The sequence below is a fragment of the Papaver somniferum genome, chromosome 5 (genome assembly GCF_003573695.1).
Source record: "Papaver somniferum cultivar HN1 chromosome 5, ASM357369v1, whole genome shotgun sequence".
In the NCBI taxonomy this organism is placed as follows: domain Eukaryota; kingdom Viridiplantae; phylum Streptophyta; class Magnoliopsida; order Ranunculales; family Papaveraceae; genus Papaver; species Papaver somniferum.
In genome coordinates, this window is record NC_039362.1 from 144510033 (window position 1) to 144535673 (window position 25641).

The 25641-nt window shown below is 37.6% G+C and overlaps 1 protein-coding gene and 1 pseudogene across 1 annotated transcript; both read left to right on the forward strand.

Moving 5' to 3' along the window:
* The first annotated feature begins 1182 nt into the window (after positions 1 to 1182).
* Positions 1183 to 6595, forward strand: LOC113279795 (annotated as a pseudogene).
* A 7155-nt stretch (positions 6596 to 13750) lies between these two features.
* LOC113283056 (non-lysosomal glucosylceramidase-like) lies at positions 13751 to 23707 on the forward strand. The gene is made up of 18 exons (XM_026532204.1): positions 13751 to 14580; positions 15473 to 15583; positions 15681 to 15737; positions 15917 to 15993; positions 16083 to 16182; positions 16441 to 16514; positions 16698 to 16798; positions 16939 to 17042; positions 17592 to 17645; positions 17741 to 17796; positions 17877 to 17915; positions 18207 to 18348; positions 19148 to 19332; positions 19739 to 19806; positions 20043 to 20115; positions 20585 to 20646; positions 21029 to 22319; positions 22907 to 23707. The coding sequence occupies exons 1-18, from the start codon at positions 14491 to 14493 to the stop codon at positions 23163 to 23165; spliced, it is 2943 nt and encodes a 980-aa protein (XP_026387989.1). The 5' UTR covers positions 13751 to 14490; the 3' UTR covers positions 23166 to 23707.
* Positions 23708 to 25641: the final 1934 nt, after the last annotated feature.

Below are 25641 nucleotides of genomic sequence, written 5' to 3' on the forward strand. Positions count from 1 at the left end.
GCTCATGTGTGGTAAAATGGGACCTGACTTGCAAACTCAGCTCCAGGGCTAGATCTGTTGCTAAATGGAAAAGGCGTGAGCCGGGACATTCTTAACTCAAACTGAAGCCAACATATTGGGGTTGTACTTATATTTTGTATAATACCTCAAAAGCACTCGAGTTGCTTAACCCCATTGAGCAAGAAAATGAGCTGCAACACTTCATTTCCAATATAACTTAACAGTTTGGCACAAGACAAATTTAATGTAGGAAAGTTTTCAAGAGAGCATCAAGGGATCACTTTTCACTAGTATGCTCTACAATGAATTAGGCATCTTTTATATGCTCCATTAACTCATTGAAAAGCAAGGATATGACTACACAATGAATAGAAATAGTGTTATTAGAAAGGAAACAGACCAAACACTTCCAGTAGGACCATGAATCTTCACTTACTTTCTTCTTCTAGCTAGCCTATTGGAGTAGAATTATCGATTCAATAAAATTTCAAATAGTAGACCACCAAGCAGCAGCACCTGTATCTTTTGTCTTAATTACCTCGGCTCTCTTCTGCGCCACATACATGGTCGGCCAAAAGGACAAACTAGAGATGTTCTTGTGTGGCATGCGTATCATGGAAACCGGACAGGATCATGATCTTGGGGTTCGAGGCGGTCTCGTATCTGTCCAATGCTGAAAGCTAGCTATGTTTTTCTTGGCAGTTGGTACTCAATTTGCAGATTTCACTCATATATCCAGATGATATCATTCATCTACTTCAGGAGGACGCTCGAAATGTACACTCCTCTTAATCTTCAAATAAATTTTTTCAGTTAAAAAAAAAAAAAACGCATGTCTTTACGGATATCATTTCATTATTGTCAGAAGAAATTGACACTGTTTTGGACATCATGGATGAGTCTGAAGAAAAACGCAATGGTCCACAGGACCACAGCTCTGTGCTACTTTGACGTATCTCTAATATTCGATTTTTTTCTTCTTCCAATTATGGAAGAATCAGACGAAAGTGACACTGTTACGCATAATGGTTGAGCTGGAAAAAAAAAACGCAAATCACATTGGGTACATAAAAATATCGCCAACAGAAGACAAAAAATGACAAGGTATTAAACCATTACAAAGCTCTCTGCAGAGTGGAACAAAGAATTCTAGTGAGTAAGAGAAATTGGAGAGGAAGAGAAATGAGTTGTATACTTCATGTTACGCAACATGTTGTGTGCATACCATATCCAGCACAAGGCCATATAAGTCCAATGCTAAAACTAGCGAAACTTCTTCATAACAAAGGAATTCATATTACTTTTGTTAATATAGAATATAATCATAAACGTCTAATCAAGTCAAGAGGTGTTGAATCTGTTAAAGGTTTACCTGATTTTCAGTTCCATACAATTCCAGATGGATTACCACAAACTGATGCTGATTCAACACAAGATATACCTTCTCTTTGTTTTTCCACCAAGAAAAACTGTGCAGTTCCATTCAGAAATCTTCTGACGAAACTAAACGAGACGCCGGGTGTTCCTCGTGTCAGTTGCGTGGTTTCTGATGGGATTATGAGTTTTACGGTTGCAGTCGCTAAGGAGTTTGGTCTTCCAGATTACCTGTTTTGGACTACCAGTGCTTGTGGTTTCATGGGTTATTTCCATTACCGTCATCTCCTCGAAAAGGGTCTCATTCCACTCAAAGGTATGCAGTAACATCGCAAACCCATGCAAATTTGCTGAGATATGTTTTACATATAGCGAAAAGTACAATGCTAACAATATATTTTTGTTTCTTGCAGATGAGAGTTGCCTAACAAACGGGTACCTTGAAACAATAGTCGATTCTATTCCTGGATTCAACAATATCCGGCTAATGGATTTCCCTGCTTTTGTACGTACAACAGACCCGAACGATAAAATGGTCGATTATCTTGTCGGTGAAACGGAAAATGCAACAAAAAGTTCAGGTATCATCTTGAACACATTTGATGAGTTAGAGAACGAAGTTGTAGACGCAATGCGGTCCGGGAACTTACCGCTACCTCCTATATATACAATTGGTGGTCTTCATTTCCTTATCAACCAAATCCAGCAGACTGTGTTGGATTAACTTCAACATAGAAGTCACTAACAAGCTGGTTAGGACAAGATTAGGAAATTGATGTAATCCTAAGGGAATTTGAAGTCATCTAGTTCTAAGAAAAGGAAAGACATGTAATAAGGTAATAGGACTAGGAAAAGGAATTCATAGTTCTATATATATATGATCACCAAAGTTGTGGTTGATCATATGAGCAAGATTAGAGCTTGTGTTTAGTTTTGAGAGATTTTCTAAACATCAATAAAGAGAGTTGTCTTTATATAAGCTAAGTTTCATCTTGCAGTTGCCATTAATTGGTATCAGAGCTTGTTTCTGAGCCATGGAAAACGAAACCACCATTGTGGGTGCAAAACAGTTCACGCCACCATCAATACAAGTTCCAATCCTCAACGCCACAAACTACACAGTATGGGCCATGAGAATGAAGGTACTGATGAAAATCTACAAAGTTTGGGAAACAATTGATCCTGGTACATTGGACCCAGACAAAAACAATGTTGCCATTGGATTACTCTTTCAAGCAATACCAGAATGTCTTGTTCTACAAGTTGGTGAACAGGAAACTTCAAAGAAAATTTAGGATGCAATAAAGGCACGTAATCTCGGAGCTGATCGAGTTAAAGAAGCCCGTCTGCAAACCTTAATGTCTGAATTTGAAAGAATGAAGATGAAAGACACTAATACTATTGATAGCTTTGCAGGAAAGCTATCAGAAATAGCCTCAAAAGCTGCGTCACTTGGACAATCCATTGATGAAGATAAACTGGTAAAGAAGTTTCTCAATAGTTTACCAAGATCCAAGTATATTCATATCATAGCTTCTCTCGAACAAGTCTTAGATTTAAAGAAGACTAGCTATGAAGATATAATTGGAATATTGAAAGCATATGAAGAGAGAATCCTTGATGAAGAAAACAATGGAGAAACTCAAGGAAAACTCTTGTACACAAACTCTTACAAACAAAACTCTGCGACAAGAGGAAGAGGTCGTGGAAGAGGTGGTAGAGGAAACAGAGGCCGAGGAAGGGGAGGAAGGTTTAACTCACAAGATAGAACAACAAGTCAGAATGATCAAAACCAAGGGAAAGAAAAGAAGGATAGATCGAACATTATTCGTTACAAATGTGATAAACCAGGACACTTCTCCTCTGTATGCCCTGAAAGAATACAAAAGATGGAAGAAGCAAACAAGAATGAAACAAGGGAAGCAGATACAACTCTTTTCATGCACGAAGTTGTATTCTTAAACGAAGGGAAACTAATACCAAAGAACTACGAATCAAAGGATGGAGAAGAAGGAATCTGGTATTTAGATAATGGAGCCAGCAATCACATGACTGGTAAGAGACACTACTTTTCTGAACTCAATGAGAAAATCAAAGGACAAGTAAAGTTTGGGGATGGATCTTCTGTAGAAATTGAAGGGAAAGGATCAATTCTATTTCAGAGCAAGACCGGAGAACAGAAGCTTGTCACAAACATCTACTTCATCCCAAACTTACAAAGCAACATTCTAAGTTTAGGACAAGCTACAGAAGTTGGATGTGATGTTAGAATGCGACAAGATTATCTAACAGTTCATGACCCAAGTGGAAGACTTTTAGTTAGAGTCTCACGCTCACAGAATAGACTCTACAAGATAAGTCTCATGATTGGAAGGCCATTGTGTCTGAATATGAGACTGGAAGATCAGACATGGAAGTGGCACGCAAGGTTAGGACACATAAGTTTCAGAACCTTAAAAACTATGTCTCAGAACAAAATGGTTCGAGGGCTACCACAGATAAACGATGAATCAAGGATCTGTGAATCATGTTTAGTTGGGAAACAAACGCGTCAAGGTTTTCCAAAAGCAACAACATTCAGAGCCTCAAAGCCATTAGAGCTTCTTCATGCTGATTTATGTGGTCTTATTACATCACAAACCCTTGCAAATAACAAATACATATTTGTTATTATAGATGACTTCTCAAGATATATGTGGTATATTCTTATGAAAGAAAAGAGTGAAGCATTTGACAGATTCAAAGCTTTCAGAAATCTGATAGAAAAAGAGTTAAAAGAGGAGGTCAAAATGCTTAGAACTGATAGAGGAGGAGAGTTCACTTCCTTTGAGTTCAACAAGTTCTGTGAGTCAAATGGAATCAAAACGCAACTCACGGCACCATATACACCACAACAAAACGGAGTGGTGGAGAGGAGAAACAGGACTCTAATGGAGATGACAAGAAGTTCTTTAAAGGCTATGCAGGTACCTAATTATCTATGGGGAGAAGTTGTACGACACTCCACATACCTGATAAACAGGATACCTACGAAAGCTCTGAAAGACATGACTCCATATGAAAGTTTGCGAAAGAGAAAACCAAACATAGATCATTTAAGAGTGTTTGGTTGAAAAGCATACGCAAAAGTTGATTCTGCAACTCTTAAGAAACTGGATGATCGATCTCAGACTCTTGTGCATCTAGGAATTGATCCTGGATCCAAAGCTTACAGATTATTCAATCCAACAACGAAAAGAGTAATAGTGAGTCGAGATGTGGTATTCGATGAAAAAGCAAACTGGAACTGGAAAGAAACTAATGATGGACCAAGTAGGGATCCAGGAATGTTTCACATGAGATGGGGTCAAGTAATTGATGAAGGCGAAGGACCCATAATCATCAATACCAATGGAAACAATGATGTTAATCAATAAGAAGAAGAGAATAATGAAAACATTCAGATTAAACAAGAAGCTTATGCAAGGAGAATTCTGAAAGAAGCAGGACTTGAAACTTGTAATCCAACTAAGATACCAATGGAGTTTGGACTTAAAGTTTCAAAGGCACAAGAAGAAGCTGAGATTGATCCAACGAGTTATAGAAGAAATGTTGGATGCCTTAGATACTTGTTACACACAAGACCAGACTTGGATTTCTCTGTGGGAGTAGCAAGCCGTTATATGCAGAGTCCACGCAAGTCTCATGGTGATGTAATAAAGCAGATATTGAGATATCTAAGAGGAACAATCATTTGTGGATTGAAGTATGGTCGAGGAGGATCAAAAGGAATTGTTGGGTATAGTGACATTAGTCATAATATTGACCAAGATGATGGAAAAGGTACAACTGGTCATATATTTTATCTAGGTGAAGCACCTATTACATGGTGTTCACAGAAGCAAGACACTGTAGCCCTCTCATCCTGTGAAGCTGAGTTTATGGCCGCAACAGAAGCAGCTAAACAATCAATATGGCTTCAAGAACTGTTGGGTGAAATCAAAGGAAGAGAACCTGAAAAAGTTCTCATCAAGATTGATAATAAGTCTGCAATTGCACTCACTAAAAATCCAGTGTTTCATGGGAAGACGAAGCACATTCACAAAAGGTATCATTTCATACGAGAATGTATCGAGAAGGAGATCATCAACGTTGAACACATACCAGGAACTGAGCAGAAAGCAGATATATTGACAAAGGCATTAGCTCGGATCAAGTTTGAAGAAACGAGACAACTGATTGGAGTACAAGATATGTCACGGGTAAGGTTGAAGCTTAACGGGGAGAATGTTGGATTAACTTCAACATAGAAATCACTAACAAGCTGGTTAGGACAAGATTAGGAAATTGATGTAATCCTAAGGGAATTAGAAGTCATCTAGTTCTAAGAAAAGGAAAGACATGTAATAAGGTAATAGGACTAGGAAAAGGAATTCATAGTTCTATATATATATGATCACCAAAGTTGTGGTTGATCATATGAGCAAGATTAGAGCTTGTGTTTAGTTTTGAGAGATTTTCTAAACATCAATAAAGAGAGTTGTCTTTATATAAGCTAAGTTTCATCTTGCAGTTGCCATTAGAATGATGAGATAAAGTCTATTGGCTCTAATCTCTGGAAAGAAGAACCAGAATCTCTAGAATGGCTCAGTACAAAAGAACCCAACTCAGTCGTGTACGTGAATTTTGGCAGTATCATTGTTATGACAACACAACAATTGGTCGAGTTTGCATGGGGACTTGATAATAGTAAGCAAAATTTCTTGTGGGTCATTCGACCGGATTTAGTTCAAGGAGATTCAGCAATGTTACCGGCCGAGTTCATTGAAGAAACGAAAGAAATATGTTTGTTTCCAACATGGTGTCCACAAGAGGAAGTACTGAACCATCCGGCCGTTGGTGGCTTCTTGACACATAGTGGTTGGAATTCAACACTTGAAAGTATATCTGGAGGAGTGCCTATGATTTGTTGGCCATTTTCGCCGAACAACAAACAAATTGTGGGTATACATGTAAGCATTGGGGTATTGGTATGGAAATTGATACTAATGTGAAAAGGGATGCAGTTGAGGAACTAGTGAGAGAATTGATGGAAGGTGAAAAGGTAATGGAAATGAAGAAGAAAGCCATGGAATGGAAAAGGAAAAGCGAAGAAGCGGTTGCACCTGGTGGCTCATCTTATGTTAATCTGAACAAGATGATTTACGAGATACTGCATGCAAGTACGAAAATTATTGTTTAGTGTTGCATTTTACAATTTACCGGGGGCATTATAATTCATATAAGACAAAGCCTTTTTTCCGATTCATCTTATATGGATTTTGATATTCTCTCATGTAAACATATACGAGATACCATATTAGCAATGTTATAATTTTCGAATGTATCTATGTTAGCGGATGCACTTGTACTATAATTCTCTCCGAAGATGCGGTAGTCTAACAAATACAACCCAGCTCTAGATGCATAAGCACTGAAATATTCCTCTAATACCAGCATGCCAGTATCTTTTCTCAAATGTTAGGCCGCGGAGCACTCGTAATAACATAATATGAATTGTTTTCATAATTCGTTACATGATATAATTTTAGAATTTTGGTGGGTGGAATAGTTTTTTATCCAGGATAAGGTGGGACTTGATTATGGAACCCATGAGCGGGGAGGTCATCGATATTTTTTTATTTTTATTTTTGATGGAAAGGTTATTAATATATTTAACAGGTAAGGAAACCAAGCAGCAGATGGTGCTGCTTGGTTTGGCCAATCATGCGGTAGATGGAAGTCAATTGGAAAACTCATCAACCAAAATATGGGGACCAGACAATCCTTCTTTTTATTAGTCAAATTTTATTTCATGACTTGATGGATACCAAATTCCCGAGACAAATTGTAATCTAGTTTCTTGTCAATAAAATGCATGCTTTAAAAAAGAAGAAATTAATTGGGATTTGGCAGTGCAGAAGCCATGACATTTCATATCTTCACTAGCCCAGGGCCGACCTCAATTTTTTAAAGCGTTTTTTTCTTCTTTACCCGACTTGACTAAGGTGATCGAAATATTCTTTCTGTTTCGGATAAAGAGTTAGCATAAACTAAAATGAAAAAATGATAGTAACCCTTTTCCAAAAACAAAAGGAATATGAATTTAAGCCTTATTCTTTTAAACTTGAAACATATTCAAATCATTTATTATTATTTTTTGATCCAGAAAAGTATGAGACTTTATTAAGGAACAGAAAAAGAAACAACCTGGTCCAACAACCTAGGCACATTACATCAGTTAATTCTCAGTTGCTATCTAAAGCAACCTTTCAATCGATCAGTAAATCTGTGAAGGAAATGGTTTTAAAACAACCATAGTTCATACCCTAGGCCCCAAAATAGATGAGACTCTTAACTTCTAGTCTCTGCCCCTTTTCTTAGCCATAGTTAGGGGTGTGCAACAGACGGACGGTTGCGGATTATGGATCACCCACAACCAAACCGTCAAAGTTGCGGATTTGAAAAATTGAACCGTGACCGGTCCAATCACCCGCGGATTTCACATCCGCGGATCAACGGATAATACAGACCGGATGCGGATTAGTCGCGGATTTAGTCCAAAGAAAAAAAAAGTAAACAAACAAAACCGGTGAAGGAATTTTTGAACATGCTATACCAGACATTTCATCAAACAACTTGCATGCATAATAATGAAATGAGAAACTTGCACTGTTATGACGACGAAGAAGCCCAAAAGTGCTGAAGTCAGTGTAAATGCAGTACTCATTTCATATGAGTTTAGTGTCAAAAGTTCAAGTAAGTGTATTTCAGTAAATAAGTAACAAAGAGTATAGGGGTATCACCTCCTGATAGCCTGGTTACAATCGATAGAAAGATTCTCGAGCTACTTAAACTTGTGAATAATTTGCGATTCAAGATCCCACGCCTTACTTTATTAGTTTTCTCAGTTATAAAAATCCCTTCTCTTTTTATAACCAGTGATGGCACCCGCTCGAGGCTCATAAGCTTTGTTTTGCCGGGCTTTATCGTTACTAATTTTATTAAGTTCCCTTACTATCCTACGGTGTGGGTAAATCCGCGAATTTACAAAACCAACCGCAACCAAACCGCTAAATCTTGCGGATTTGAAAACTCATCCGTGCCCGGCCCATAGACTTTTGCGAATTGGTTTTCATCCGCAATTTTGTGGACGGTTGCGGGTGAAAATTGTAATTTTATGCACACCCCTAGGCATAGTTCTTGCATACCTTTCATCCCACAATACCCATATAATTGCAAAGGACCAAAAGGCAAAATTTTCTTCCCTTTTTTCTTTTCTACTTTCCTAGCAGACCACTTTTCCAATTGCCTTATCAGACTAGACTTGATTCTGGTTGTTGGTGAAGTTCGCTAAAAAAATTGTCCCAAACTTGAGATGTGAACTGGCAAAATAATATTAGATGATCAACGAATTCAACTTGAGAGTTAAATAAACAGCAGTTTGTTGTAATGATGTCATAACCCTCTTATTCAGATTGTCCACAGTAGGTATCACGTTTTGAGTTGCTAACCAAGGAAAAATTTGAACCATTGGTTGTACTTGTTTTATCCATGTACTTTTATAAGCTAAGGGACATAGAAAGTGTTGTTGATTAGTCATCCACATGTATCACTCCTTCATTAAAGATTCTGATCCCAATTTATATACTAGGAGTCCTCTTCTTCTACAAGGTTGGGTGGATCTCCCAAAATTTGCAGCAGATTAAAAGTATTCTTCTGCTTCCTGATCTGATGGTTGATGAAGTAGTTGAACCTTCAATCTCCCGTTGTCATTGCCCATTAGTTCCCCTAATGTATCCATTTTGTTTTGCAACTGCATTAGAAGCTAGTTGGTAAGAGATGCAGAATGTTGCGTCACCGAACCATCTGTCACTCCAAAACCTAACAGTCTTTCTATTATGTACTTGCGCTGAGATTTTTTTCCTATGACCTATCTTTATTTCTGAATGCCTTTCCAGAACCCTCTCCCATGAGGTAAAGTTACTTCTTTCGCCCAAATAATTTCTCTTCATATTTGGTCTTTTGCTGCACCACTCTCCTCCATAAAGTTTTATGTTTGCATATCTCCAACTCCACTTGGCTCGCATTGCATTGTTGGTAATTCCGAGATTTCTTGTTGCCAACCCTCCTAGCTCCTTAGGCCTACATAACCTTTCCCAAGTGATCCAAGCAATCTTCTTCCTCTCTGAAGTAAATCCCCAAATGAAGTCTCTCATAGTTTAATTTTTTACCGCCGCTGGAATTTGCAACAATGACATATATTACAATGAAAGACTTGCAAATGCAGAGTTGATAAATAAAATTCTATCGGCTTTGTTAAGAAATTCTCCTCCACGATGCCAGCTTTTACTTAAATTTCTTAATGATTTCCTCCCATATACTGGGTTGCTTTAATGTTGCTCCAAGTGGCATTCCAAGGCATCCTTTTAAAATTGAGAAGTACAATCCTTTTAAAATTGAAACCTATTCAAATCATTTCCCTCGCAAACTAACATTAAAACCTTGTTACATCAATCGATTTTGACCACATTGATCGATCTAAAGGAAATTTCATCATCCCTTTTTTCATCTTTTATTTATTTATTTAGTATTGGATTATGTTTGGAAATGCAATAAGGTTTGAAATATTTGACAAGAAATTGAACTTATTGGTTTCTATAAATTTAATCCTGAATTTAATGGAAAAAACGCTATAGCCACTTTAAAAATTATCATTCATCTTTCAAATTCAGAGATTATACTACTTTTCATGTTCCAATTGTTCCTTGGTATATTAGATTTTAGTTATGGTTTTCAAAATCTAGTTTGTTTGTATTAAATTTTTATCATGGAATCGTCACCGATTATATCTATTTATTCGTTGAAAATATAAAAAGATAACTTAAAATGCTAAGCGATGAGAATGCCTCGTCGTGTTTGAGACAATTAAATAATCAAAAACTTTCCACCCTGATTCGCAAGGCTGCTAATGGGATACCATTTTGCTCATGGGAGTACCAACCCAAAGGCAATTTCTTTTTTATCCTATGTGTATATTGGTACACCCCCAAACAAAATAATACCTCTATTAGCAGCCTTGTTGATTCGGTGAGAATTATCAACGATATTGTTAATTTACTAAATAAAAATACGAAATAAAATGGTTGGTATAATAGTAATAAATTTTTTAGATGAATTTAAACTTCATCTTCGACTTCAAATAACCTCTTGTTCTAACTCATGGATATGCTTTCGATGCTTTCATGTTAAGAATAGTAGTAATAATTTTGTAGAACTCTATGTGGTGTGTTGCCATTCTCCACCTCTTTCTTTCTCCTCGCCGTGAGTAACAAGGCGAAAGTCTCTATCAGTGACGGAGTAAGGAGTTGACTAACCCTGACTTTAACCCCCAAAAAATTCCATATAAACACCCTTTATTTTATTATGCATTCAGTGCTTAGGCCATTTAAGTATTGGCATTTAGCTAAGAAACCTTTGGCTGAGTTTTCTGGCTCCACCGTTTTCCTACGTCAACCATCATATAGCAACACAAAAGTAAGGATTACTAAACACGGGATACCTATTTGCATGGCTGCTAATTGGGGGACCAGAATTAGCAGGGGTACCGTTTGAGTGATCCAACGGCCATGATCGAATATAATTTTTTTGTTCCATATGAAACGATACCCCCTGTAATTCCGGTCCCCCATTAGCAGCTGTGCCTATGTGGACTAGGCCTGCACAGAACCGAACCGTAATTGCAACCCGAACCGATAACCGCACTAACCGAACTGTAACCACACCGAACTGATAATCCAACAGTCGGTCACGGTTTTCATTTTGTTAACTGTTAGATCTTCGGTTCGGTAAACGGTTTCACCCATAACCGCACCCTAACCGAACAGCAAAACCGAATAACAAGACCGTTGATTTATTTTTATCCCGATCAATCCTAGCCGTCTAGATTAAACCCTACACTATATATTTTGAACCCTAAAATTCTAGCAGCTTCTTCCTTTCTCTTCTCTTCCTCTCCGAGACTTGTCTCTCTCTCCACTCCAGTCGCCTCCATCACCAGTTCACCACCTCTATCAAGAGATTCAACACTCAATAGCACCACCACATCTATCAAGAGATACACATCGGTAAGTGTTTTCTCCTCTTCTGTTTCTCATTCTCCTCGATTGATTTTTTTTTAATCAATATCTAGGGTTTATTTTATTTTTAGGGTTTCTTTTGATTCACTATCAACAGATGGTTTGATTTCTGTTATCAATCGATTTATGTTGTCAATCGATTTATGTTAGGGTTATAATTATTTTTTTTGTTTTTTTGTTTTTATATTCTCGTACCTTGAGGAGAAGGAGCAGCTGGAGTTCTTCATCAAATAAAGTTGTGGATTATTTCAAACAGGTAACTACTAAATAGTGTTTCTTCTTTTTGTTCAGAGATTTTTATTTGTTTTTGATAAAGATTTATAGGGTTTATAGATCTGAGCTTGTTTCATATAGTATGGGTTTGTTTCATAGTATGGGTCTTGCTTATTTGAGTTTTAGTTTGTTTGAATTTGATGATAATGGTGATTTGATAAGACCCTATGTTGGCTTTCAATTCTGAGCTTTTACTCAGTGTTTTAAGTTCTTGATAAGTTTGAGTATGTAATGTAACTAGTTTGAATTTGATGTTATTTTTCAGTTTATTTAGAAGGGTTTTTGTTTTGTTACATAGATATGTGTGCTTGTATTAAGAACATGCTATCCATTTCCAAGTCTCCAACTTTCCAACTCAACTAACTTGTTTACATTTCGCAGGAGCTGTAAATGGTCATGCTTGGATCAAGTTCAGTTTCATTATCGAGCTGCAAGATGGCAGGTGCATCTCCAGCCTCTCAATCCCCTGCAGCCGAGTCTACTGAAGTGACAGCTTCTGAAACACCTCAAGTTGATGCTACACAAGAAACACAATAGGCTACACAAGCGCATTCTTACTCCATGGAGAAGCTCGATGTCTTCCAGGACAGTTGTAGCACTTCTCTGTACGCAAAGCTGGTTGCAGAAACCAATCTCTCTTGATTTCTTATGCGACTATGTACCAGATGACAATGCCAGCATTGAAGATAGTAATGAAACCTCTTCTCTTCTTTTTTGTATTTCTTGTTTTTTGTCAACTTAATTTACTTTTACTTTTACCCAAACCTAGGAGTGACTTGCTTATAGCCATGTCTCTATTAAGAAAAAAGAACTGTTTGTCACTTGAATCCAGTTAGAGTTTCTAAATTGGAATACTTTTTAGAGAGCTTGTATGTTTGGTAATGAGGGAAAGAACTGTGAATGCAGTCACGCTTTTATAGTTGTCTTAAGGAATATATCATGCATAGATAGCTATTTGCCAGTAAATCAATTTCATTATCTACGAGTCAGTAAATCACAATGGTATGTAGCTATCCAGTATGATTCTTTAATTGCTTAGGGCTTGCATATGAAGATTACAAAGAAAGTGGCAGATTCATTCTAACAAACAGAGCATAAAAGTTGTTATTGTATTGTGGAATTTTGATGTGGAGGATTAGCTTCAGTAGATGCAGGCACAATATGTGAATATCTGACTTTTGAGTAATTCTCTTTGCAGACATTTTGGGCAAGGATGAGGATTAGTGGGATGATTGGCTTGAGAATTGGATGGACTGGAGTTTTTTACTTGTCTTCGACTCTTCGTGCTACTTACTTTTCTTATGTTAAACTCTAAGATTATTGTGTGTGTCTGATCTTTAGACTCCTTGCTTATGAACTTCAAGTCTGTTTGATCTTGCACTCTTGTACGGAAATATGGAATGGATTAAAAATCTACTTGTTAGTTGGTATTTGTCAAGTATGGAATGGATGAACAAGTGCAGGTACAAAATCTGTCAGAATTTTCTGATATTCTATTTATGGTTAAAACCGAACCGAACCGCAAAATAACCGAATAGTGTCGGTGCGATTAAAAACCGAACCGAATACCACACAGTTCGGTTAAGGTTTTAAATGTGCTAACCGCACCATACACGATTAGATCAACGATTTTACCAATAATCGCACCGAACCGAACCGTGTGCAGGCCTATCGTGGACCTTAATCTATATATAATGAACTCCTGAGTCCTGATTTCCCATCCAATTTTTCTTATTTCTCAACTACCAAAAGTAAAACTAAAAAAAAGAGTCGTGGACCATTTCACATCCCCACGAAATCGAATGGTGCGTACGACATGTTAAAAAACATAGGCCGCAAGTCAAAAGATACGAATCTCGTACGGATTCCGGTAGCCACAACAATAATAAATGCAGTCGAAGTCGACCAGTAAGAATTAAAAAACAGCCGACAATGACGACTTCTCCAGATAGGAATAGCCGGAACAGAATACTAGTGCCTTTCCCTATTCCTATTCCACTTCCTCCTCTTTAAAACACTTTATGATCCAAACTCAATCCCAAACAAATAATACAGCAACAGCTGTCACCATTATTCATGCAGGAACCCAAATCCTTGTGATGCCACGCACACCTACATACGCAAAAGCACCTCTTTCGAAGATCTTTTTTCTTTTTTTTTTTTTTCCGCAAAAATCAAACTAATTCCTGATTTCTGCTGTATTTTCCTGACTTTTCGGTTCTTTAGATTTTAGTAGTAGTAGTGTCAATCTACACCAAAGTGTTAGAATTTGATCCACCGAACTTGTTGTTTTTTTGGTAGAATTTTGTTAACACTGAATCTCAGATTTTGTTTTTAAGTTTTTTTTAATCTGATTATTAATTTCTTCACTGCTCAAAAAATTGTGAGGATTTTTTCAATTTTTGGTTATAACTTGAATTGGGAGGAAAAGTAAACGAAACTTTGGAAATTAAGTCTCGATCTTGTAATTGCTTTTAAGTTATGTGTGTGTTGCTGTTTAATTTGTCGACATTAATGAAAGCCAATTACTATGGTTGTTGATATGTTGTTTTCACTATAAGTTGGTGGTGCCATGATTTTAATTCAGTGATTGAATCAAATTTCCGGGTGGTTGATTCAATCAAATTTCGCTATTCTTCTTCTCCTAGACTGGTTATACTGATTATCTTGGTTGATTGGGAGAATAATGATAGACATGGTAAGTGGAAACATATTCCATTGTCGAAAACATTCATGGCCATCCGAGGAGTACATCAGCAGGGCTACTTTGCAATTGGTAAGTTCCCCTTTTACATTCATTCCATGATTTTGATCTCTGTGTGTGTGTGTTTCTATGATTGATTGTGCAAATTTCTTATATGAACAAACCCTAAAACCCTGCCAAAACCTCTAATCATGTATACTGATGGATGGACTCAGAAAGTGTGTTCCTGGGTATGTCTTTTTTTTTTTAATAATAGGGCATACCTATTTGATAAAAGGTTGCATTGTATGTTGGTTAATTTGTAGGGATGTATGATGCCACAAGGAACCGGGTCAAAAGACTCATTTTGCATTATAGGCCGTCTTTTGATGTGGATTATCTTAGGGATGAGATTAACGAACTCCAGATAGAAATTAGTTGCAAAGCCTTTGTTTGGTAGAATTGGAGGTTAAGCTTTTTCTTTATGCTAGAGGGATGTGTATATACCACTTGGTTCACTTGACTCATAGGAGCACAATTGAATATGAATAAGCTCTGGAATAAACGGGGACCAAATCAAGGATTTTAACTTTCATGTGGCAGATGCCACACCCCAATTCCAAGCTAATAGCTTCATCCATGAGTAGATCCAGTGGTATGTAGCTTAAGTTCGCCAAGTTGATGTCTGTGTGATTTGAATTGGTAAAATTTCTGTGATCTTCTTTAGTAAGTGAAACATTCTTGATATAAGCTGGTGGAAGGTTCAACTGTTATTGTGTATCTTAGTGTCTGTCTCACATGACTTGGACGTTCTACATCACCTAATAACTTTTTTTTGGTACACTCAGTGGATACATCTGTCTAGTGGCTTTCTCACTTGAACTTGACTTTCTGCATCACCTGATAACCTTTTCTGGTGCAATCAGCATATTCTTATTAGGCTGTTTTAACTACCTCCTTAATACTTTCTGCTACATTTTCATAGCTGGACTTCGACAGTGCTGCCCCACCAAGACAGGCATGGAGACGAAGATTAAACAGCCATGCTAATATACTGAAAGAATTCAGTGTCACATTCATGGAGGCATTGAAGATGGTGAAACTTCTTTTTCCTTCTTTTTACTTGGTTTACAGTAGCAAACGCAAAAATTATGCATATTTATGCATTTTTTAAATGCTGTTGTGAATTTCAGATGCGGCTGGGGGTTCGTCTTTGGTCATATGTACGAGAAGAAGCTTCTCATGGAAGGGTAATCTCTCGGGTCCTGGATATATATTCATGAATGGAAATATCTCACTTTCTTAGGGATTCCTGTGAGCACCTATTGGTTTGCCATGACTCATGATTGATTCTGTAGGTTTCACTTTTGAAACCACGTCTTTGCATTTTGAGGTAAGTGTTTTAACATTACCGGTCTCTGTTTTGCAGAGAGCACCAATTGATCCGTTTACTCGGGAAAGTTGTAAGCCTTCGGCGTCACAGGGGGTTCCTCTTGGAGGGATGGGGTGTGTAATATGTTAACTATGGTTGTAAAGTTTTTGATTGGCTGTATCTCTACTTTATTTAACCCCCGCCTTTGCTACCTTTACAACAGAAGTGGTAGCATATCCAGAGGTTTTAGAGGAGAATTCAGACACATGCAAATTGTTCCTGGTATATGTGAAACTTCTCCAGTAATGGCGAATCAGTTTTCGGTAAATATGTACAAATATATTATCGTTTTTTTTTTTTTGCTTTATTCCTTTTCTGTTGAGTGGAATATCCTTTGGATTGGTAAACGATAAGGTCTTTTGATATTTTTATGCTGTATGTTAAGAAAAACTGGTAAAATATGCATTAAACGAAGAGAAATTATCGGATTTTAAACATTCTGGTTTAATTCGTCGAATTGTACCACAGAGCGAGTATCCTATTCCATATCATTAACATAGGTCATCCTCTACTTGATGCAGATTTTCATATCCCGAGATGGTGGAAATAAAAAATTCTCATCAGTTTTAGCTCCTGGACAACATGAAGGTTTAGGGTACGAACTTCACTACTTCTCGACGACATTTCTTTGAAGGACGTGCACGAAACCTTCAGAAAAATCCAACAGCTTATGTTAGATTGATGTCTACAGATTCTGATTTGAGATAGTGTACACATGTTATGCAACCGTAGCGTATATCTGCATGTCCTAAGAGTACCTTTTTTTGTTTCTGTTTAGAAAATTAGGTGATCAAGGTATATCATCATGGAACTGGAATTTGAGTGGTCAGCATTCCACTTACCATGCTGTATTTCCAAGGGCGTGGACAATATATGATGGTATATCACATGCTGCTTCTTTTCTTTTATCTTCTTTGCGCTATTTTTCCTATGTGTTTCTTTGCATTGACCTTTCTTTGCTGGCTCAACATTTGAACCGTCATGGAGAAGTATATTCTAACTACGAACTCCAATTACAGGTGAACCAGATCCAGATCTAAAGGTCTCTTGTCGTCAGATATCGCCGTTCATACCCCATAATTATAAAGATAGCAGTCTCCCAAGTGCTGTATTTGTTTACACTGTATGTTTTAAACTCTGAATGTGTAAACATGGCTCCTTATTTTTTTTTTTTTTTTTTTTGGCAATTACATTGGACCCCTTACACTCCACCCCACATGTGCACCCAACCAATTTGGTTACCGGCTCTAAGGGTGTACGACTTAGGGATGCCAACCCTATCCATATGGGAGAAGGTGGGAGGGTTGAACCCCTCACCTCCCACTTGGGAGGTCGGCAAGATACCCACTCTAGTATGAGTTGGTTTCTGCTCATGATGTCTTTTATGAAAGTGATATTTGAAGCTGTTTTCTTTTCTTTTTTTTTGGAAATTTTGAGCATTTATGGTGTGCTAGTCCGTAGTTGTCTAATTAATATCCCTTACGGGAAAAATGAGTTTCCAAACTTGTTAGATCATATACGAGGTTGCTATTGTTACTTAAATATATGTTGTGCTTAGTGTGATCTAGCTGATACAAACTACTCAGTTGTAGTTCACTTGGACTCAATTACACATGTTAGTATTGACAATTCTACGCAGGCTTTATCTGAAAAAAATCATTTGCTGTTGTAGTTGGTTAACACTGGAAAAGAAAGAGCAAAAGTGAGCCTTCTCTTTACTTGGGCTGTAAGTAAACTTCTATTAACGTTGCTTTATGTTGAGCAGACACTATATTCACTATGCTTCATTCGTGAATCTAGCTAATGAGTTCTGTTTGACAGAATTCAATCGGAGGAAACTCACACTTATCAGGTGGTCATGTGAATGAGCCTTTCAGGTCAGTACATGGCCCCTTGTACAGAATTGTAATATCTTACCATTGCAGCTTACACCAAATTATGTTTCTTTTGTTTATAGAGGTGAAGATGGAGTTTCTGGTGTACTTCTACATCATAAGTAAGTTGTCAACCCTTTATTTTTCTGTATTGGGAGTTGGTTACTGTTTTCCTTAGGTCATTTCATGTGATCTTGGGGTCTTCACACCAGCGAAACATTTCAATCAATTTGTTGCTTCCAGTGTCAAATGCCAATTGTGGCACTTGTAAGATAGTTTCTTACATTACACTTCCAAAATTGATTTCTTCTCCTTCCTCCATAATTTAGATTCAGTGAGCTCATACTTTCCGAATTTGCAATTATTGTATGGGAATATAAAGTAAATGCTCTAAAAAGTGGTTAAATTTGCAGGACTGCAAAAGGAAACCCTCCTGTGACGTTTGCGGTAGCTGCTTGTGAGACTCAGAATGTAAATGTGACTGTTTCTCCATGCTTTGGATTGACCGACCAAAATCGCGTTACAGCTAAGAGCATATGGGACACAATGGCAGAGGTAATCTATTTGGGAATATTTGCTTCACTGGAATTTATTCCTAAATGCTGGTGCGTGATATGATTAGAGTCAACTGTAACATCTTCAGACGTCTAAGCTCCACCAAGTGTTGAGTTTAGGTGTAGATTCATTTTAACACCCTGCTCCCAGTGGAACAAAAGAAAAGAAGTAACCGTTGAACTCCGTTGCCGTTTTTATAAAACCAAAGAATCGGCATCAGTTGTAAATATAATGTATTATAGCCATTTTATATAATTCACCATGCATTTACCTGAAAGGTTCATTCAGATGACCACCTGGCAGGTGTGAGCTTCCTCCGATTCAGCTGTCTGAACAGAAAGCATGAGGTCTTGAAGCATATTGGTAGTGTCCTTGTCTAACCACCCAAGGATGTTTATTGGAAAATGTTCAAAGGCCTCACGCTCATCAAATCGGAAGTTGACGCGCAATAACTATCTTTTAGGCGATATGGGACAATTTCAACCATGTATCAACCTCCTAAACTAACGTATGGTCTGGATAGGAGTCCAAAAGCGATGTGGGACAATTTCGTACTATGTCTTTCACTGGCACCATTTCACTTGCATGTCAGACGAGAGGGCAACCATTAGAATATTTTTAGCTCAGTTAGTAAAACAACCTTTCTCATGCTTGAGAATATTTAGTTGTCTCTCACTATTTCCAGTTAGTAAAACAGTCTTTGCTTCTGTTTTTTTTCGTGTTTAGAGGCAGAGCCACATTTTACAGAGCTGAACTTCATTTGGAAAACTTCTGATAACATTGCTATTTTTATCTGAAGGATGGGTCTTTTGACCTCGGAAATTTCAATGCTGGCTCTAGCGTTCCATCGTTACCGGGAGAGACACACTGTGCAGCAGTTTCAGCCTCTGCTTGGATAGAACCTCATGGGAAGTGCACCGTAGCATTTTCTTTAGCGTGGTCATCCCCGAAAGTAAAATTTCTCAAGGGAAATACATACAACAGGTAATTAACTTTTGCACAGATATCCTGTAGGTTTGTGCTTTCATTCTGGACATTATTTTCTTTTGTGTTCGGGATTGTCGCGGATTCTAAATTTAGTATATAATAGCGTGCTGAGGTAACAAAGTTTCCTTGTTTTGTAATTGGTTGTATGACATCTAAAGAATGAACCAAAATGTTTAAGGCCACAGATTTGGTGAGAAGTGCGCCTACTTGAAAATCTCTTCGCCTGTCGTATCTCCTCGCCTCTCTTTTGTTTGCAATTGTAGTTTTCTACTGTTCAACCGAAGATGTATTGGCTTATTTTGCTGTCATTAAACTAGTAACATTATGATATTTGTAATTTTTAAGTTGCTAAAATGGGTGGAATTGTTTAGTGTTAATTTCTTATCTGCTTCTGTTATTGCAGGAGGTACACAAAATTTTATGGCACTTCTGAGAGATCAGCGGCTCACATAGTTCATGATTCATTGATGAGTATGTCTTCCTTGGATGGTTTCTATTTAAACAGTCCAGTCCAGTTTGTATAAAGCAATCGTTGACTTAATGCATGAATCTTAATGGATTACTGACCTATGCATATTTTATGAGAATGGTCCCTGTTTGTAGCTTGTACTTTTAGTGGTAAAAGCTGCTTTAAAGTTATTAAATAACTTGGAGGTCCCTAGTTATATCTACATACACAAACCTTATGTTTCCAAATTGCTGTTCAGATTACAAGTGGTGGGAGGAAGAGATCGAGAAATGGCAGAATCCTATCCTAAGCGATGACAGTCTTCCAGATTGGTAAGTCAAGCCAGTTCTGCTTTATTTTGTTTTTCTCGGAGTGTCATCATAGGTACCTGCGGATATCGTGAAGATTATGTGTTAAGGGTTCAACGAGGTCCTGATAACATAAATAAGAGAAGCAAAAAAAAAAAAAAGAAAACTACATTAAAACAGTTCTCCTGCATTCTCCTTTGATTTCAAGTTATTTTCCCTGCATACTGATTGCTCACAGGCTTAATTTTGTATACCAAAAAAGAAAACGAAAAATTCGGCAAGTGTACTGTGCTTAACAGGAGACAATAGCTAGTACAGGTCGTTTCGTCATTTTCAATAAGAATGGTTGAAATAATCGCCAACCATTATTTTTCGTCCTGATATTTTGGTTGTTAACCACATATTGTGCCACTTTACATTTCTATTGCAGCTATTCCCTTACATTGATATTAATTTTTGCATCATTTGTTTGGTGTGTGTTTTCTGGTTGCAGGTATAAATTCACGTTATTCAACGAGCTTTATTTTCTGGTATCGGGAGGGACCGTTTGGATTGGTATGCGCTCTTTTTACTCAACTATTTTTGTGCAATTACTTTGCAAGATGAGAAAATTAAAGAACACATGTTCCTTACCTTCTTTTATTTCTTCCATCTTGTTTTTGCTTTTGCTGTTGTCTTTCTTTCGTTAATAAAATCCTCCTCCCGAAGTGCAGATACAACTTATAAAAGGATTGTCTAGTTACCACGAATTATGTCTGTGTAGATTCTATATGGGTTTTCCCCAAAAAGAATCAGTAGATAGTTTCAATTGTTATCTGGATCTAAAAGTGTACTCTTTTCTTAGATTTTTGTCTCAGTATTTGCCAAATTAGATTCCCTTCTATATTTTGCATTTGCTGTGTTACATGGTCAGATTTCTGATTATCATTTTCTATAGATGGCCATTCACCAGCCAGAGATAACCAATCTACTATGAGCCAGAACGGGCATAATTCCAGAATTGAGGAACCCATCAAAATAAAAGTGACTGTAGCAACAGTGCACAGCAAGGGGGATGTGGTTATTGAGCATGAGAGCTGCATAAATGGTTTTGAAGATGCTAATGGTAATGGCAATGGTAATGGTCTAGATTTAGATCAGGAAAATAGTGATGAGGAAGACGCTGCAGGCCACAATCCTTTGCAACTCAGTACCCTTGTAGATCAGAAGCCTGATGATAGCGAAGATGTTGGTAGGTTTCTGTACTTAGAAGGAGTTGAATACGTCATGTGGTGTACATATGATGTGCATTTTTATGCATCTTATGCTCTTCTAGCTCTGTTCCCCAAAATAGAGTTAAGTATTCAGCGAGACTTTGCTAAGGCCGTATTAAGTGAGGATCGAAGAAAAGTGAAGTTTCTGGCAGATGGTAACTGTGGAATTCGTAAGGTTAAAGGAGCAGTTCCTCATGATCTTGGTACACATGATCCATGGCATGAGATGAATGCATATAATATTCATGACACGAGTAAATGGAAGGACCTCAACCCTAAATTTGTGCTTCAAGTTTATAGAGATTTTGCTGCCACAGGGGATGTGTCATTCGCCGTTGATGTATGGCCAGCTGTTTGTGCTGCTATGGAATACATGGAACAGTTCGATAAGGACGGTGATGGTCTTATTGAGAATGATGGATTTCCTGATCAAACTTACGATGCTTGGACTGTTCATGGCATTAGTGCTTATTGTGGATGCTTATGGCTTGCTGCCCTCGAGGCTGCAGCTGCAATGGCTCTTCGTCTTGGAGACAAGCCATTTGCTGATAAATTCAAAAACATGTTCTCGAGGGCCAAATCGGCTTTTGAAGAAAAACTATGGAACGGTTCTTATTTTAACTATGATAGTGGATCAAGTAGCAATAGCAGATCTATACAAGCTGACCAACTGGCAGGCCAGTGGTATGTAGCTTCATCGGGCTTGCCTTCGCTGTTTGATGATCATAAGATCAAGAGTGCCCTTCAAAAAATATTTGATTTTAATGTTATGAAAGTGAGAGGAGGGAGAATGGGCGCTGTAAATGGGATGCACCCAAATGGGAAGGTGGATGAGTCATGCATGCAGTCCCGTGAAATTTGGACTGGTGTTACTTATGGTGTTGCAGCTACGATGATACTTAGCGGAATGGAGGAACAAGCCTTCACTACAGCCGAAGGTATTTTCACCTCAGGCTGGTCAGAAGACGGATTCGGGTAAGGGCACCTTTCATCTGCACTGTTCTGTATATTTCAATATTGTTACATTAACTGATATTTAACCAAGCGCTGCGATCTTCTGGCACATAAAGAAGATTCAGCTACTGTTTGGTGAGTGGGGATGTTTCTTCGCCATGTAGATCATCGTCATTGAAAGGAAGTCCATCTAGAGACTCGAAACTTAGTTAAAACCCGAGTAGAAGTCAATTTTATTTAGTCAATATGGACGAACTTCAGTCAATTTACAGTCTATTTTTGATAGCAGAAAATGTTATCAGTGTTGAGAGTGAAGTATGAAACACATTGAACTTGGATATGAATGAGTCATTTGGTTCAAAAAGAACAGTGTAGAGATAGGATTAGAGTAGACTAGTGATCCCACATCTGTAACAGCGTCCTTTTTACCATTAACACACAATAGTGGGGACACTTACCTTCTGGACCTGTTTTCTTCGATAATGAAGCTTCAAGTAGTTAGGAAGTTCTTAATGAAGGTGTAAGGTGTATTGTCTTTAATTAAGCAATAATCAAAAGTTTTTCAGGGCAACTTGTTTAAGTGTATCTTTTGTGGGACTTGCATGCAGGTATTGGTTCCAGACGCCAGAAGGATGGACTGTGGATGGTCACTATCGTTCTCTAATATACATGAGGCCACTTGCAATTTGGTCTATGCAATGGGCCTTGTCTTTGCCGAAGGCAATCCTCGAGGCTCCAAAGATCAACATGATGGACAGAATGTTGTATGTACCTATTAGGGCCTCGCATAATGATGCGGGTATTGTAAGGAAAGTTGCAAACAAAACAAAGTGTTTTAGCAACTCGGTTTTTCACTGCGCATGCTGATGGGGTCAGGTAATCTTTTATGAACTGAGCCAATCTTTGCAACTTCCTGAAATTCTTTCACAGTGAATTAAGTAAAAGGAGTCCAGGTATGAGTTAATGTTGTAAAATGAGGTAATAAAGCCTGGGGCTCAAAAATATAAAGCCCCTGCGTCTCGGATAGCTATGATGTATATGAGTTCTTTTTTCTGTAACAATTTTTACTTATGGCTGAACCTCGGCTTAGTCTTGTAACTGTAATCCTGTTTAGGAAGGGACATGCTGAAGATGGATGCAATAAGTTTAATTGCAGTTATATACGGGTTATAAGGATACAGATGATGTTAGAGATCATAGAAGATATGGTTTTGGGGTCTTGAACTGAACTTTATTTCCGTACAAGCCCCCTCTAGGAAAATGGAATGTGCTTTCATAGAGCTGATTGTATATTAGCAGACAGCTTGTCTGGATGAAGATATAATGAAATTTGTATTGTTAAAGTTGATTAAGAGGAACTCTGTAGATGTGCAAATGAATGATATGATGCGGTGGTGAGAACGGCTCAATTGCGCTTCTCTGTCTTTGCACAAAGAAAGCAGTCTTTTTAACTACCAAGCTTAAAATTGTGAGTCCATACGCAACACAACATTTACAGGAACCCCAGTTAGCCGCTCTTGATAAAATTTATCACCAATTTATCACCGCTGGTGAATCTCAACTAGCAAATCCAGAAACTTCAATGGAACTTTGAAAGAACTATTTGAATGTCTACCAAGTAAAAATTCATACACAAGAGTGCAAAAATGAACAATCCATTACACCTCTATATTCTAGTGGAGGTACTTTTCAAGAGTTCCCCCATCGGAACTCAAATTAAGCCGGATTCCCTGATCGTAGATGGGGAACAAAGATGTGGAGGTACTTTTCAAGAGTTCCCCCATCGGAACTCAAATTAAGCCGGATTCCCTGATCGTAGATGGGGAACAAAGATGTAGGTTGTAATGAAACGCGTGGCTCTTGTTGGTCTGCAGTCAACAAACCAATAAAATTATTGATTTGTGGCTCTTGTTGGTCCGCAGTCAACAAACCAATAAAATTATTGATTCATAACTCTTTCACCTTAACCAACTGTAAAAAATCCTGGAACTTATAGTTTTGGGATCTCACCAATTACGGTTCGTAAGTATTTATGTAACCAACCGTAACTCTGTATTTTTTTTTTGGCAGAGTTACGGTTTGTAATCTACGCGGGTAATCGACCGTATCTCTGGAATTCAATTTTCCTCAGAGTTACGGTTTGTAACTTCTAAACAGTTTCCAACCGTAACTCTGGAATTCAAAATTCTTCAGAGTTACGGTTCATTTGTTGAATATAGTTACCAGCCGTAACTCTACTTTTTCCACAAAAAAAATAATTGTTTTCACTGATATGTACTTTTTTTTCCCTAGTTCTCTTGGTCAGTGAATTTTCTTCCACACTTCTAATGTCCAGCGTTTACCTGAATTGTTGAAAGTGTACCCAGATTATAATACGCCTTCTCGAGAACTATGGCATGTCCAATAAGAGCTCTTCTTGTGCTCATCTCTAGTCTCTCTCTATATATATTTTCAACAACGGCCTTCAAGGCTAATGGTCCTTCTTAACATACCAGTACATATTAAGATTGTTATTTTTAGCACATTGTGCTAAGGCACGAGCAACATAGTTACATAACAGAGGTTGAAAAGTGAATAGGAAAGCAACTAACAGGAGGAGGAGAATCAAATTCCTTAAAAAATAACATCCGTTCTTGGGTCACCATCAAACCTCCCAGTTGAAAATGGGTTAATGAGATCCTTTGCATCACTTTCAATGATAATGTGAGTAAGCTTTTGTTCAAGAGCTTTCTTTAAAACCGTCCAAATTGCTCTAGCTTCAACAGCAGACTCAACATCAAAGGCCATTGCTACACAAGAAGAAATTTTATGATTTTTGTTAAAGGGAGAGCAAAAAGCGATTCGAGGAGAGCGAAATTCGTGGTCTAGTCGGTAACTAGGCTGATTCGTATACTGAGTCAAGTTTTAAGTTTTTTCCCCCAAATGCCCTTAAACCTAACTGCGGTTATGAACCTAACCTATGTAAGTTAACCTAATATATAGTTATAGAAAAGCTCAAGGGAATAAAATCAGAATTTTCTTCTTATTATCACCAAAAACCTAAACACCGTTAAACCCTAAATCAAGTCATGACTTATTGTGGAAACCAGGAATCAAATATACTTGATGTTACAGGGAACCAAGAATCCCAGGTACGTAAAACATTATAACACCACCTCATATATACGTCTCTCTGGAAAAAAAAAAGAAGAAAAAAAACTTGGTTCGTTCATGCACTGAACTTGAAGATATGTTTTCACTGTTACTTATCATCACGCCATTACTATCAGTTGTGTGTGTTTTCACATACGTTTTGAACTAATTTTTGTATTCATCGTCTATATAGAGTTGAAATATTCAGGCT